Below are 15141 nucleotides of genomic sequence, written 5' to 3'. Positions count from 1 at the left end.
CAATTATGATATATTCGGGTCCTAGTAGGAAAATGTAAAAACTGGTACAACCAACTTGGCTGCTTTTTACAATGCTATTTTACACTCAAAACCAGAAGGCAACAAAACACGTACCATTATGCTACAGATTTGCTCGTTCAGAAAATTGTACAGGAAATTCCTTCTAGTGCAACCTGTTCTCACTACCAACTTGTCAAATAGGAAGCCGACGCACGGAGACACCCTTTAGCAACAGTATGTGACAAGCCGGGCTTTCAGCTTACTCCAATGTAAACCCACCTGCGGCGGTCGGTGAAAGTGGCGTCGTATTAATAGTGTGAGAGTCCACTCAAGGTGAGCGGGCGAAAGGGGTGGTGGATGGGTCAAACAAACTCAAGACTTTCAACCAGAAGACTGGTGTTCGTGTCCCGTGTGAAACTAAAAGTAACGTTGACTTATTTTGTCACGTCAGTCTTTAGTCACGTGACTAGTCCGTATCGTCAGTCTCGTGAATCTCGTTTCGTCAGGGAAGCTTCGGTTAACTAAATCTAACTAAGTTTATGTGTTGCCTAAACCTAACTTCCTGTGAAAACGGAAGTTTATTTTGTAAGGACACTATGCATGTAATGAGCATATATTGACACGTTTTCATGTTTTGTTATTATAAAGCAGGCTTAAGTCCTATATAAATACTGTGAAAGTATCGAAACGCTCAATCCACAGGGAAATACACATAGCCCGTATTCAGAAATTCTGCATTTGAAACAAGCTGTCAGGATTTCTCTCCATTTGTGATGTCACAAATATACAATATTTAGACCCTTTACACAGATTTTATTCTAAATGTGTCCCAGTTTATTCCTGGTTGCGGTGTATGTGAATGTCATCAGCTGACAGGAAGTACATATGGACCCAAGCTGTTGCCTAGCAACGCAATTCTGTTGCAATTCCGTCGCAATTCTGTCGAAATGCGCTAAAACAGAGCGTTTCAGACAGAGGGTAAATACAGGGATATTCAGGCCGACAGTGTGAGGAAAATAAAGTTTTTTTTTAACATTACAGCATGTAAACATGTTCTAGTAGAAACACAAAATACAAGTACGAACCTGAAAATGAGCACAATATGGGATCTTTAATATGTTCAAAATTATACTTGTGTATAACCAGGATTTTTAAGTGACATTTGCCAAGCTTGCAGAACCAAAAGCTGCACACTAATGAAAAGGAGGTTAAGTTTTGTTTATCCTCTTATTCCTCTGGTCAAGGGCTACAGGTAATTGCGGGAGGAAGTCGCTCCGAACGAGCACACAACCTGCTCGGCAACCTGGAAGTCTTTAATGCTGTGGCTGTTATTGCTTTCACAGCGAGCGTTACAGCATGGCCGACTGCAGACGTGAGTGAGGAGAGGAGTTGAGGGCAGGCATGTAAAATAGTCAGTCACAGGGTTTATGTGGAGAAATAAAGCAGAGATTGTGTGACAGGCCCTGATGAGGGATGTGTTCACGCCATCTGGGTTGCTTTAACACTGCGGTCACTGTTGGATGCCGAAGGCTCTGTATTGTGTCCTGATGTTAAACACAGAGGTGGTAGTCATGGAGTTGAGGTTAATGTTTTGTTCTGGAGACACAGAGAGAGGGAGAGAGAGAGAGAGAGAGAGACTGAGTACCCCTCTCTCTCTCTCTCTCTCTCTCTGTGTCCTAGCTGTCAGCAGGGATGGTGAGCCGGGGTAGAGCTGGCGTCTAATTGAAGAGCAGCTCCACACCCTGTCGTCATTAATCACCAGGCCTGTCAGCCGGCTGCTCAGGACCTCACAGTGGCACTCTGCACCGTCTCTGCACTGACGCACAGAGGGGAAAATATTAGTCCCCCCCATCACCATCACCATCACCATCTCTACTGATACTACTTCTTTGATTACCACTATCATTCTCATACCATCGCTTCTGTAACTATTGCCACAACCACACGACTACTACCATCCATACTTAATAAGCGAGATATCTGTTCATTAGTGAGCTTTAAAGAGGACCTATTATGCTTTTTCCCTTTCTTTTAGTGTGTTATATAGTTTTTTGTGCATATAAAAGGTCTGCAAAGTTACAAAGCCTAAAGTCCAGGAGTTGCTCTCCCCGACAGAAACACGGCTCCTGAACTGCCTGAAAGGCCTCACTAGAAGTCCTGCTTTTTCTTCCGTAACGTGGTGATGTCACCAAGTAACACATTTGCTCAACGGCTAGTTTAGCACGCTGTCAAACAAAGCTAGTTAGAGCGGAGCTGGAGCAGAGTCCGAAGATTTTGGTTCGGTTGACCAATCCCAGCAGTGGGCCAGCTGACCAATCAGAGCACACTGGGCTTTTCGGGAGGGGGGGAGGAGGGTGCGTTTCAGACAGAGGGTGAAAAGAGGTACAGCCGGTATGAGAAAAGTAAAGCGTTTTTTGAACATTAAAGCATGTAAACATGTTCTAGTAGAAAGCCCACATACAAGTTTGCAACTGAAAATGAACATAATAGGTCCCCTTTAAAGGTGTGAGTAGGTGGATTTTGTTAGTTCTGGATGGAGCAAAACTAGCGGTCCCCCCGCCCCTTTTTTCCTCTTTATGCTAAGCTAAGCTAACCGGCTGCTGGCTGTAGGTTCATATTTAACAGACGGATATGTATCGATCTTCTCATCTAACTCAAGTTAGAGTGTAAGACAGTAAAAGAGAATAATATATTGCTCTGTAACAGTGACCAAAGGAAAACAAGTGTAGAAGAGTTTAGGCAGAAAGACAGTTGTTGCTGTTGCGTGATAAGTTCAATGAAAGCTTTTGGCTAGAAAGCAATTATTTCCTAAAATGCTAAACTTTTCATTTTGAGTTGAACTATTTTTTTTGTACTTAGTAACACACACAAAAATCAGTATTACTTTTTTAAGTGAAATGGTACTTTTTTGCGTTTGTAGATATTGTCCCCTGAAGAAGGTGAAAAAGCACTTTAGTGCCAATGGAAACGCTTTCTATTTGTTCGAGAAAAAAACCCAAAATAGTATAATTAGGGCTGTCAAAGTTAACGCAATGATAACATGTTAACGCAAATTTGTTTTAACGCAACTTATTTCTTTAACGCATTAACGCAGCTTGCGATTTCCAGATTGTAGCGGGCTCAGTTTTAAAGCTAGAGTGAAGATACTGGTGTCATATGAAACTAATGAATCCATTTGCACCAACGCTCCAAACATAAGCTAAATTGTGGAGAGGAAAAACTGGCATGGCCATTTTCAAAGGGTTCCCTTGACCTCTGACCTCAAGATATGTGAATGTAGGAGGAATATCTGTCATTGTTTTGTGTTGTTAATTGATTTCCAATAATAAATATATGAATACATTTGCATAAAGCAGCATATTTGTCCACTCCCATGTTGATAAGAGTGTTGAATACTTGACAAATCTCCCTTTAAGGTACATTTTGAACAGATAAAAAAATAAATTTCTGATTAATCACGCTCAACTATGAACCATCCTGCGATTAATCGCGATTAAATATTTGAATCGATGGACAGCCCTTAATATAAGACAAAATTACTTTCGCAGTGTACTCAGCTTTGCAGTGTATTTTGGCAATATGTACCTACACCAGAGCCAGACAGATGATAACTCCTTCATTTTAACAAATTGATGACACTTTTGGGGGTTTAAGTCTCCAGAAATGTCCCTGAGGTTTGGTGCTTATTTGAATTATTATTTTATTTATACAGTATTTTTTATTTATTTTTTAGAGCCACTGAACTCAACTGTTAAAACTGGAAGATTTTGCACATTGCTTTAACATATTTCGTCATTTTTTCAGAACGAAAAAGACAGGACTCAGAATTCAGTGCCACCGTCCGTGGACAAAGGGTTGGGGCTGAATACACATACTTACACACACACACACACAGCCTCACACAGGCGACAGAAATGGAGTGTGTGGGTGTTGACTCAGCTGCGAGAGTGTGTGTGTTGTGTGTGTGTGTGGGGGAAGATAGATGGAGGAGATTGATGAGCGCGGGGAAAGGGAGAATAGTGAGGCATTTGATGAACGAGTGTAAACTGGCAACAGTGGAATTAATTCCACCTCCCCAACAAGATTGAAAGTTCTCCCCTCTGCGTGACCTCCAGCCTGAATCATCTTCGCATTCAAGCCAATGTAACCAATTCTCTATCTACAGTTTGTAAAAGGGCATCCCAGAATCCACATTCATACATCTCAAAAAGCCAGATAGCACTGTAGATATATATATATATATTTAACCCTACTGTATGTGTGCACAGATTTCACCTGTACTTCACCAACACAACTTTAGGGGGCAACACAATCCAGTGTATCTGCAAGTTACAAAGAAATATGTGCAATACAGCATTAAAAACAGAATATCCTTGACCTATTTTGTCTAGACTACTTTATAAACTCCATCAAAAAAAAACAACAACCAGAAAGTAAGTCTGTCCTGTTCCAGAGAAGTGCCTGGCTCCAGCTTCTAAGGAAGAAAAAGAAGTCCCAAAGAGCTCCCCAGAGCGGTGATCAGGGCGCCGTGACCTTGCTGGTGTGGCAGGGGCTGGATGTGGTTTGGGAGGGTCATCCATTTTGTTAATGGTCCTGTCAAGTGACACCTGTGCTCGCCTTTCCCCTGTCTGGAGTGCTAATGAACCGCGAGAGTAGAGGAGTCTGGGAGTCGGGGTCAATAGCCGCCTCGGAGACTGCAGCCTCTCCGCTCTGTGCCACCTGCAACCTGACAGCCAAATAGAGTGGAGACACGGACACATTACCGAGGCCGAAAAACACTCTAATGGCAGCGGCGTGGCTTTAAGATGGACTGACTCCTTCCCCTCGAATTAGTATCTAACAGCTCCGAGTGGAGAACGCTGACTTCGGTTAAACCGCAGCACAGTGAGAAAATGGCATCAGGACGGGAGGCCTCCATCCGTGTTTGTGGTTCCTGTAAGAGAAGCCCGCTCACCTCAGGGGGAGATGTCAGCACTTTGATGAATATTTCTCTATTAACCGCCTCCCATTGTCAGCCCTGGCCTTTTGTGTTGCAGACCAATCCGTCAGAGCGTGAGGAGATCCTGGGTCGACACCTCCCTCAGGTCATTATTGAAGTCCCAGTGACCCAGCGGCCACTCCACGCAGCCATCCACTCTGCTGAGGAGGCTGTTTTCAGGCCTCGCAAACAAGAATCAGCAATTAAAAGCTGCACTCGCAACAACAAAAGCGAATGTGGGTGATGGAGAGAGGAGGAGGGACGGGGGGTCCTCAGAGACGAGCTAACAGGGCTAACGTGACCCGGCCTGCCCTCCTTGGGACAGCCCTGTCAACTGATATGAGCCATGAATTATTACACATAGCCACATATAGCGTGGCGTAATGATAGATGGATCTAGATAAGTGCAGTGCAGCAGTCTGGCAGGATTTACTCCATCCTCTGACGTTAGTGACAAAATGCTACTATATATAGCAAACAATAAGGAAGAAAAAAACAAGATAAAATGCAATCATGTATCATTTATTTAACAAAATAAGACCTTCCCCTGTTGGTCAGATAGCACAGCCATCATTAATTGTTTTTATTTATCTTTTTTTTTCATCTTTGTACCATTTGTGAACCCAACTCGCTGACCCCCAGGTAAGCTTGAAAAAATATTACATCTTTGCATATTTACAAATAAAAATAATGGCATTGTTCAAGATAATTCTCGTGGACATGCAATTCTCCAGAGTCTGAATAAGATGCAGAAAAAAACCAACAGCCAGAGAGGAAAGGAGATGAAAAGAGGTCCCCAGAATAAAGCTTCACAGTCCATCTTCATCGTGGTGCAAGGTTTTTATTTTTAGAGTGTATGATAGGCATAATGGTACTATACTTAAATCATTTTTTCAGTTAGAATATTTCAGAACAATTTATTTGGACAGCAAAATTTCCCCCCCAGAGTTGAATACCAAGCGCTTGAGTGAAAAATAAATACAGACTTTCAGTTCTGGGAGACAGATATAGAGAAAAACAAAACAAAAATCAAGACTGCTGTAATAATCCCACAATTCCATCATTTTCAAGCTCTGTGTCCTGCCGCCTTTAATCACTAAAGTCTGTTGGTTCTGCAGACAATCCATCGCAGGGTGAGCGCCAATCACAATCCTGAGGCTAACAGGTGGTATTCCTGGCAGGCCAGGCCGTCAGGCATGGTGCCCTGATACCGGTGATGACCCCAATCTCAAGAATCCGTCTTCAGGGCCGCTCTGGAGAGTCCAAGCTGGTGCCTGCAGTCTGTGGGCGTCAACACTATTTCTGATATCACTGGTATCCGAGGGCTGAGGCCGAGCCCAGTCTCTGACTATAGAGGGCATAGGGGGAGTAATAGGCCGAGGAGGGGAGGGAGGTCATAGGAAGTCCTGGTGCTCCGGGCAGGTGGGATTTGCTGTAGGGGTGGTAGCGAGCCATCAAGCCAGGAGAGCCTCTGAGGGAGAAGGAGCTGGGCAGGGTACCCGGGCTGCTGTGTTGGGGCAGGTGGAGGTGGCAAGAGGCTGTCGATGAAACAGATGAAGGGTAGGCCGACAAAAGCTTACTGTCCACCATCCCGGACAGGGCTGTGTGGGTACGCAAGTGGGCTAGTAGCTCCTCTGACGTGGAGAACCGCTTGTCACAAGGACCTGCAACAGACACCCAGTTGCAGGCGTGAGGCTGCGGTTCGTTGGGGAGCATGAAACCGTAGGTGTAGAGGGGGTGGGACATGGAGGGAACGGTGCCGGAAGACAAGGAGCTGGGGTGCAGGGAATGGAGGTGGTGGGAGGGATAGACCAGGGGGAAACCGGACTTGAGGCTGGAGGGGTCGTGGACGCAGGTGGAGCAGTTAGTTCCTCCCAGGTGGGCTGCATTGGGGTAAGTCAGACAATACGGGTCCCGACATAAGCCCTGCATCAGGGACGGAGGTGAGGCTCCAGTGAGCGGGCTGGAGCTGGGATGCTTGCCCGGAAGTCCTAACCCCAAGCCAGACTTGGTATGATCCAAGCCGGGAACAAACTGGGAGGGGTAGCCGGCGTAGGCCCCCACGATGGAGCCGTGGTAGCCCATGGAAGCGGGAGGCAACGGGAAGACAGAATGTCCGGGTTTAAAAGGGGAGACGGGGGCGATGTGGCCGGAGCCCAAGCCAGGCTGCGAGGAGGACTGTGGATCGGCCTTGCTCTCCGGCCGCGGGCTGCTGGCAGAGCTGGCGTTGCTGGAGTTGGCACTGGCCCGTATGTGGCTGGAGTTGGCCAACTGAGCCCCATCCATCCCTGACTTAGCTGCATCGGAGTCTTTTTTGCCAGCGCTGTTGTTATTACTGTCCGAGCTGGACTGCTCTGAGCTCCCCGATTTGTTGTCCGTGTGCGTGGCCTGGGAGTGTGATGGGGGCTGCGTGGAGGGGGACTGGCTTTGTCTGTGGGTCTGGCTCTGAGAGTGCAGGGGAGGAGGGCTGGAGCTGGGCGACCGGGAATGGGGAGGGAAGGATGGACATGAAGCGGCGCCACTGCTGGAGCTTCCATTTGGCACCCTGAAAGCTGCTTTATCTGAAGGCCCCTTTGTCACCAGAACGTCCTTACGACAGTCGCCTGACGACTTGGAGTAAGGCTTGAAGCTGGACTTGTCCTCCAGCGACTGGTGCTGCTCTCCAGACTTGGAAGACCGGCTGGACGATTCCTTGTCTGAGGAAAGGGAGGCCAGCTTGGAAGAGGAGGGGGGGTCTGGTTTGCCAATTTGAGAGCAGGTCTGGGCCAGCAGGGCCAAAGGACTCTTCTTGGCATCCAGCTGAAGAGGAAAAAAAGAGAGCAAGATGGTGAACAAACTGTTGAGTTGATTTCATTTTAGCATCAGAAGACATATCAGAATTATAATATGGAATCATTCAAATATTATTCTGGCTATGTATTTCACTGGCCAAACAATATACTAATTATATACTAAAAACTCCAGCAAAGCAGCCCTGGGTATTTCTAACTGAATATGAACAAAGGAAGTCACAGGATGCAAAGTTGAAGCAAAGTTAAAAAAAAAACAAATAAACAAAGACAGAAAGAAAGAAAAAGCTCTCATAAACATTTGGAAAGAGAAAATTGTAGTATTATATAGCTGTAAAATAAACAGCACACATTACTTTTAAAACATTACATTATCTGCAGTAATTTGACATTTCTAAACTCTGGTTTCTCTGGTGAACTTGCCAACAAATCGCTGTGCGTAAAATGGCGCATATGCTGGCATATTCATCACACTCAACCTACGCCATAGACTTCATATTACCTGATTAATATTAGAAAAAAAACAGACATCAGATGATACTAACAGATATTGGGAGACAGTGTAATTTATTTTTTTATTAACTTACTTCAATGCTGAGTGGAGCGGATGTGAGCGGCTGGAGATACTCCGGGTGCAGCAAGTGGCCGCTGTGCGCCGTCAACATCTTCACGATCCGGATAGGAAGCCTTCTAGCCTGACGAAACGGATCCGTTAGAGGACTGAAAGTGAGTCTGGAACCGGACGGTCTCTCCGCTCCTGTCCGGTGCTGATCACCGTTGGTTGGGGACTCCGGGGAATGTCTGCGTAAAGGCGGTTCAGGTCCACCGGGGGGATCTCTCATCTGGATCAGGCTCCGAGGAGCGACGGCAGGATGTAACGAGAGGACGCACGGTGGAAACTATCATTGACCAGCACGTTTCATGATGACTTTAAACAGAAGAGACAGTGCGGTAATCCGGAGGGACGTGGAGCTGCGCAGTGCGCGTCCTCCGTGTCGGACCCAGGCTGTCTCTCTACAGAGGAACAAACGGACCAAATGTCATCCTCTACCGGACTCTTCAATATATCACCCGCTAATGAGTCCTATATAATCCTTTATCCAGGGTTGAAGAAGCAGGAATAGAGCAAAAACAAACAAAACAACACAAGTAGTCGCTGCTCATCAAGTGTATATAGTGAATATCCCGCAGAGGTTGGTGTGTGTGTGCGTGCCAGTCCTCCAGCGCGTGTCTCTGTGTCCCTCTGCAGCAGCCTCACACTACCTCACTTCTTCCACATACTGACGACTGGAGGGAGGGACTTCAAAGCGACGAGCCGCCGTCCAATCACAAGTGGCCGCATTCATAATCAGGGGGCGGGACAACGGGAGGGGGGCGTGGTCTGTTTTCTGGCCTCACCCTCATACCCGGGATGTACTGTATGGGTGCAAATCTGTGTCACTGACCTCCATAAGCCACAGGCAAACTAAACACAACAAATATAAATACTGGATCCAAATTTGACATGTGACGAGACTAGGGCTGTCAATCCATTATAATATTTAATATCGCGATTAATTGCAAATTAATGATTTTTTTATCTGCTCAAAATGTACCTTAAAAGGAGATTCGTCAAGTAAATAATACTCTTATCAACATGGGAGTGGGTAAATATGCTGCTTTATGCAAATGTATGGCATATATTTATTATTGGAAATCAATTAATAACAAATATTGTCCAGAAACCCTAAATATGCTCAGATCACAACATGGCAAACTGCAGCCCAACAGGCAACAACAGCTGTCAGTGTGTCAGTGTGCTGACTTGACTATGACTTGCCCCAAACTGCATGTGATTATCATAAAGTGGGCATGTCTGTAAAGGGGAGACTCGTGGGTACCATGGATGTATAAAGAGAACTGGTTACAGCGTTGGAGGCGGGCTCCCGTTCAATCCTATGAGAGTCGCTCAGTAGCGCATGAAGTCAAAATTGCTTGACTGTCGAGTGATAAAGTACCCGGATCTTCCGGCGATCTTCCGCATCCATTGGGCCCGTAGAGCAGGCGCGCTACCATTTCCTCCCAACTCCTTGCTCCAGCCTCGGTCTGGGTCTCATTCACATGAGCGGAGGGAGGAAAATAACTCTGGATTCGGCTATTAGAGCATTTTACAACTTTTATGACCTAATGATTTAAATAAGGACTAATCAAGTGTTCGTACTGGGGAGTTGATTTACCTAAAAAAAAAATATATATATATATACAGACGTCTCTTTCCCCAATGTAAGTCTAGGGGAAAAAGTCTTTTTGGGCCCAATGGCATCAGGTGATGGACACGGAAGTTGTAGTACCACCGTTTGGCCACTACGAAAATTTTGCTTAAAAGCCTGGCGCTCTTCCTGGGGTCTTGGTGGGTACCCATAGAACCCATTTTCATTCACATATCTTGAGGTCAGAGGTCAAGGGACTCCTTTGAAAATGGCCATGCCAGTTTTTTCCTCGACAAAATTTTGCGTAACTTTGTAGCGTTATTTAACCTCCTTCGGGACGAGCTAGTGTGACATGGTTGGTACCGATGGATTCATTTGGTTTTCTAGTTTCATGTGATACCAGTATCTTCAAACTTTAAATTCATGAACATTTCTGGTATGTTAATGACTTTATTGCATTATTACTGTGACGGCTACTGGGCTTGATTCAATTTCTCCAGATTAAAGCTAATTGACATGATTCAATTTCTCATGTATTTTGCTGATGACATCTTCTGTTTTTGCATTGACAGTCACACACTCTAATTTACAAGAATTAAAGATGCATCAACACTACTTAAAATGTTTTTCCCAGCTTTTACAGAAGCATAAAACAGAGGAAAACAAAAAATACAGTGGAGTTTCGTTCTTGGTTGCCACATTAGTAAGCCCACTAACTTAATTTAATTTCCCATAAAGAACAACAAGCTGTGCCTTATGGGGATTTCCATCCCATTTGGAACGCCTCTTGAACTAATCAGATATTACAACACTCTCTGTTTAAAGTAGAGTCATGGATCGTTGATTATTGGCTAGAGAAACCAGAACAAGCCTTTCCTCTGAGCTTTAATAGGTAAACTTGTTTGACATTTCACAATACAGGGCCGGCCTTATCAAACTGCTCTGCCATCAGCCTGCTCCTCCACTCATAATGGTTGCTGCCATTTATCTGCAGCTGAGCGGAGGATGAAGTCACTTCAGCCTCACTCAACAGCGTCACTGTTTGACCTGTCATCATTAGGCTTAGCCGTCACTCGTCGCCTACACACCGCCACTCACGCTTCAATGACCCGCAGAGATCCGAGAGTATGCGAAACGCGGACGTGCACGCTGCCGGGGCCGAGCGCGGCACAATCTCCTTTTGAATCTGTCTGTTTGTTTAAAACTGTCTGTCACCATCTCGGGGCCGAGACACATAAACAGGTGACGCATATAACAACTGCCTTCTCACTGTGAGATTTAAAGGTAACGCCGAGAGCTTATTGGGGGATTTGAAATGTTGCTTTTACGACACAGGCTGCTAGTTAAGTTGTGCGGTTTCCGATAGCGCTCTTGTTTGTCACACAGTCATCCACTTGTTAAAAGGGCGAGTGGGTAAGTCGCTGCAGTGTGGGTGGAGTTGCATAAAGAAGGGGGGGGGGTTAAAAGGAGACCAAAGAGGAGGGCATTGGGAAAAGCCAGACAAAGGCAGCGAGAGAATGAAACAAGGGAGGGCCCAAACAACAGGGAGCAACTCCTTTCATGTGCCCCCTTGATGTAGGCTGGTAACAGCTGTTTTGGCGTGTCGATGACTGATGGCTGTTTCCTGTTGTGGATATTTTAAGAGGACAGCTTTCCCGTTAAAGAGGCTTCCCAGCATGTCCAGGTCCCGCTGGCCCTCGGGCCATTTCCATGGCTGTATCAAAGCAGTGGGTTTGGCTAGAACAGCAGCCAAACAAAACCCCCAGGATGAGGCCGATAGGGGCCGAGGAGGAGCGAGGAGGAGCGGACCCCACATGCCCCTGTGATCCTGTGATTTATAGAGCCGTTGAGGCCTGTAATGGACGCCATAGCTCTGCGGCGGGGCCTAATTCATCCCCGTGTTGAAAAGCCGGCTGACTCCAGAGTAAATATATAACGCTGACATTAGGCAGCCGAATTCTTCAAACCCTGGCTCGAGCGAATCCTCGTCTGCTCGTTTGTCTCTCGCTCTGTTTGGAAGTGCCGAGGTGTTTTGCGGCACACGGGGGGATTAGCGTTGTGTAGATGCTCCGTGTGATTGTTTAATGAGGGGCTGACATTGATGTGAGCTCATAAGAGTCTTTTTTTTCTTTTCAAGTTCTACAGGCCTTCACTGGTGTCAGCCAGACTCTGACAAGGTCTGGCTGCGTGTAGTATACAGTACAAAGAGAAGGGGAGAGAAATGATAAAAGCGCCAGAGAGGCAGAGGAGGGAAAACGAGTGTAAATAACTCCTATTTAATTATCTGTGACTGACTTATGGGGTGTGTGGAATGGGAATAGAGGCCTGAGGCTGGGGCTCTGCTCTACCCCTAGTGTTTTCTCCAGCAGTAATAAAAACCGAGGGAAAAAAAAGTGGATTAAGACAGTTTCATGGGGTGTAGCAGACATGGCATTTAGACCCAAACACTTAAAAAGAGCCTCGCAGGCAACATTCCATCCAGGACAGAATGTTGAAACAAGGATTTCCTTGAGCTGAAAGGTCCACAAACAATATCTACACAGTGTACTTAATGTATTCACACTTCCTCGTTTATCTTGCTGTGGTCGCCGCTCCCTCTGTCTTTGACATACACATACTAATCCTTTCACAGCTGAATGTGCATGCGCTCGCGCGAGAAAATGCATCCCGCGCACACAAACACAAACAGGCCACAGATGCCATCTTTAAAAGTGTGTATTTCTGTAGATCTTATACAGTATCATCTCTCTGACTGTCTACATAGTATATCTGCGTGTTGGGAGTCAGAGCTGCGGCTGACATCCTTATCTCTCCAGTTTAGGAGGGAGATTGTCTCTCTTGTCAGCTCATCACGTCTCGCAAGCTAACGCTCTTATCCACTGCCTACCTGTCGTCTATCTGTCTGCATTATAATCACACCGGGATAATAGGCTTCCCTCTCTGTTTCGCAGATTGGCACTTTTTATTTCCGAAACCCACACCGCGCAGGGTTCCGCCTTGTCGTGCTCGCTACACCTGAAACGCATTCGCAGACAGGCACGTAAGCCGCAACACCGCCCACACCCGCGCAACCTCGGGTCCTCTCTCCACGCTCGGGAAACAAAAGCCGCTATTGTCCTCCACACGGAGAAGTTATCAAGAGCACGGAGAGGAGGAGAAGGAGGAGGAGGAGGAGGAGGAGGAGGAGACGAGGGGAGTAGGTGGAGGGAGAACAGGCCCGCGCTGCCAGACAGCGTCTGCCTCAAATCAGATCATCCTACATTGTTGTGTGAAATTTCAGATGACATCAAAAGATTTTTTTTTTTTTTTTCCATTGGCCTGATGACGGAGGGGGGTCATTTTGATAGAAGCTTATCGAGGTATTCACAAGCTGGAGCCGTGACAGGTCTGGTAAAACGAACAACAACAAGCCGTGCAAAAGAAAAATTCCTCACGCTTGTTAAAGTCAACGCTGCTTCCTGCACTCATGGTCGCCGACGTCTCTGTGTCTTCATCACTGACCTTTGTTGGGGGAGGGGGGGGGGAGGCTGCTGGGAACACACATTACATCTTTCTTTCTCTCTTTGAAACAACTTTTGTCATGATATCGAAAAAAAAATTTCTCATCAGAAAAATTAAGTTTTGAAACGGAAATTTGCTCAGTCTAACGTAGCCCCGCTAGCCAATTTAAAGTGACGGTAGGCGGAATGTTTTTGGCTTCATTGGGCAAAAATTCCATAATAACCTTTCAGCATATTGTAATTCAAGTGTTCTGAGAGATAACTAGACTTCTGCACCTCCTCATGGCTCTGTCTTCAGGCGTTAGAAAATCTAGCCCGTGACGGGAGACTTTGGCCAATCACAGGTCATTTAAGAGAGAGAGCGTTCCTATTGGCTGTTCATTCAACAGAGGCAGCTGTCAATCACTCGTGAACTCCGATCAAATGGTCAAACTAGGCAGCGCTGATCAAATATGAATCAATATTCTGTTACTGTAATGCTTATTTCTTGCATGAAATGTTTTCAGAAACATCTTGTAGTGTACCGTTTAGCTGTTAATTGAGAAAGTTTGCTCAGGCTGGTGGGCGGTGCTCGGTATTTCCTCAACTGATCTCAGACTTTCCCATTTTACAGCTACACAGCACACTAAAAAACGACATTACAGTAACAGCATATTGATTCATATTTGATCAGCGCTGCCTAGTTTGACCGAGTCATTGACAGCTGCTCAGAGACGTCAAGGCTCCAGCTCGGCTCTTACTGCTTGTTTTCCTCCGGTCTGTGAAATCTTGCAGATGCCATTAAGAGCACCGGAGGACACCGAGGCACATGATTTTTTTCAGATTACCTGTTTCATGCACTACTGTCAGGATATAGTAACCGTTTTATAAAAATAACTTTTTAAACTATATTTGCTCCAATCTCGCCTACTGCTGCTTTAATAGATTGACTCTCTCTCTCTGGCATTCACGACCTGATAAACAGAAGTTACCTGAGGTTGAGGTAGCCAAAAGTTCCTGCGAACCATAAACTGAGGATGACGATGAAGGATGGGACGGGCGGGGCTCAGCGGCACACGTCAATCATCGCAACCCGCAGCGAGGCCGAGTCATGTCAGCTGCCACTGCTTTGATGTGACAAGGGATGGCATTGCTCAATTAAAAGCCTATCAATGTGTAAGTAAATCAGCAGCTTTCAGGCTTGACACATCAAACAAACGGTTATTGAAGCGTCCCGCCCATGCCATTAATCTCTCTGCATGTGCATGCCAACCCTGGGTCACCGCAGGAGTAGAAAAACCTGCAACAGTGAGAGGAGTATTAAACGCAGGGGAAATGACAAAAGCAATTCATAAGACCATTTTTAGGCCTAATGGAAAACAACACATGCAGTTTTTATTTTAGTTTTTTTTTTAAACTAACTGTTTTATTGAATTGAACTAAACCTGGTAAAGCAGAAGTTGGGAATTACTCTTATGAATTCTCCTTAAATAAAAAAAAACAGGAGTTTGAGAACAGGCAGTAATGGAAAACGCATTCCAGTCACAGACCTCGTGGGGCCAAAAATATTTGTCTCAACTGGGTCCTTGCGGTGACAAAGCACCGTGCTTGTCCCTGGCAGTAATTCACCGGCTCAGATGAATACATGAAAGTGAAGCACTGCCATATATCACGCGCCCCCCCGACCCCCATGTGCTCCGTGTGAG

At 45.9% G+C, this 15141-nt stretch overlaps 1 protein-coding gene across 1 annotated transcript; it reads right to left on the bottom strand.

Annotated features, from left to right (window-relative positions):
• Positions 1-5484: 5484 nt before the first annotated feature.
• znf703 (zinc finger protein 703) lies at positions 5485-9043 on the bottom strand. Its single transcript, XM_037776769.1, has 2 exons — positions 8355-9043; positions 5485-7777 (listed from the first exon to the last, which is right to left on the bottom strand). The coding sequence occupies exons 1-2, from the start codon at positions 8607-8609 to the stop codon at positions 6287-6289; spliced, it is 1746 nt and encodes a 581-aa protein (XP_037632697.1). The 5' UTR covers positions 8610-9043; the 3' UTR covers positions 5485-6286.
• Positions 9044-15141: the final 6098 nt, after the last annotated feature.

The sequence above is a fragment of the Sebastes umbrosus genome, chromosome 8 (assembly GCF_015220745.1).
Source record: "Sebastes umbrosus isolate fSebUmb1 chromosome 8, fSebUmb1.pri, whole genome shotgun sequence".
In the NCBI taxonomy this organism is placed as follows: domain Eukaryota; kingdom Metazoa; phylum Chordata; class Actinopteri; order Perciformes; family Sebastidae; genus Sebastes; species Sebastes umbrosus.
This window is presented reverse-complemented; position numbering and strand designations above follow the sequence as displayed.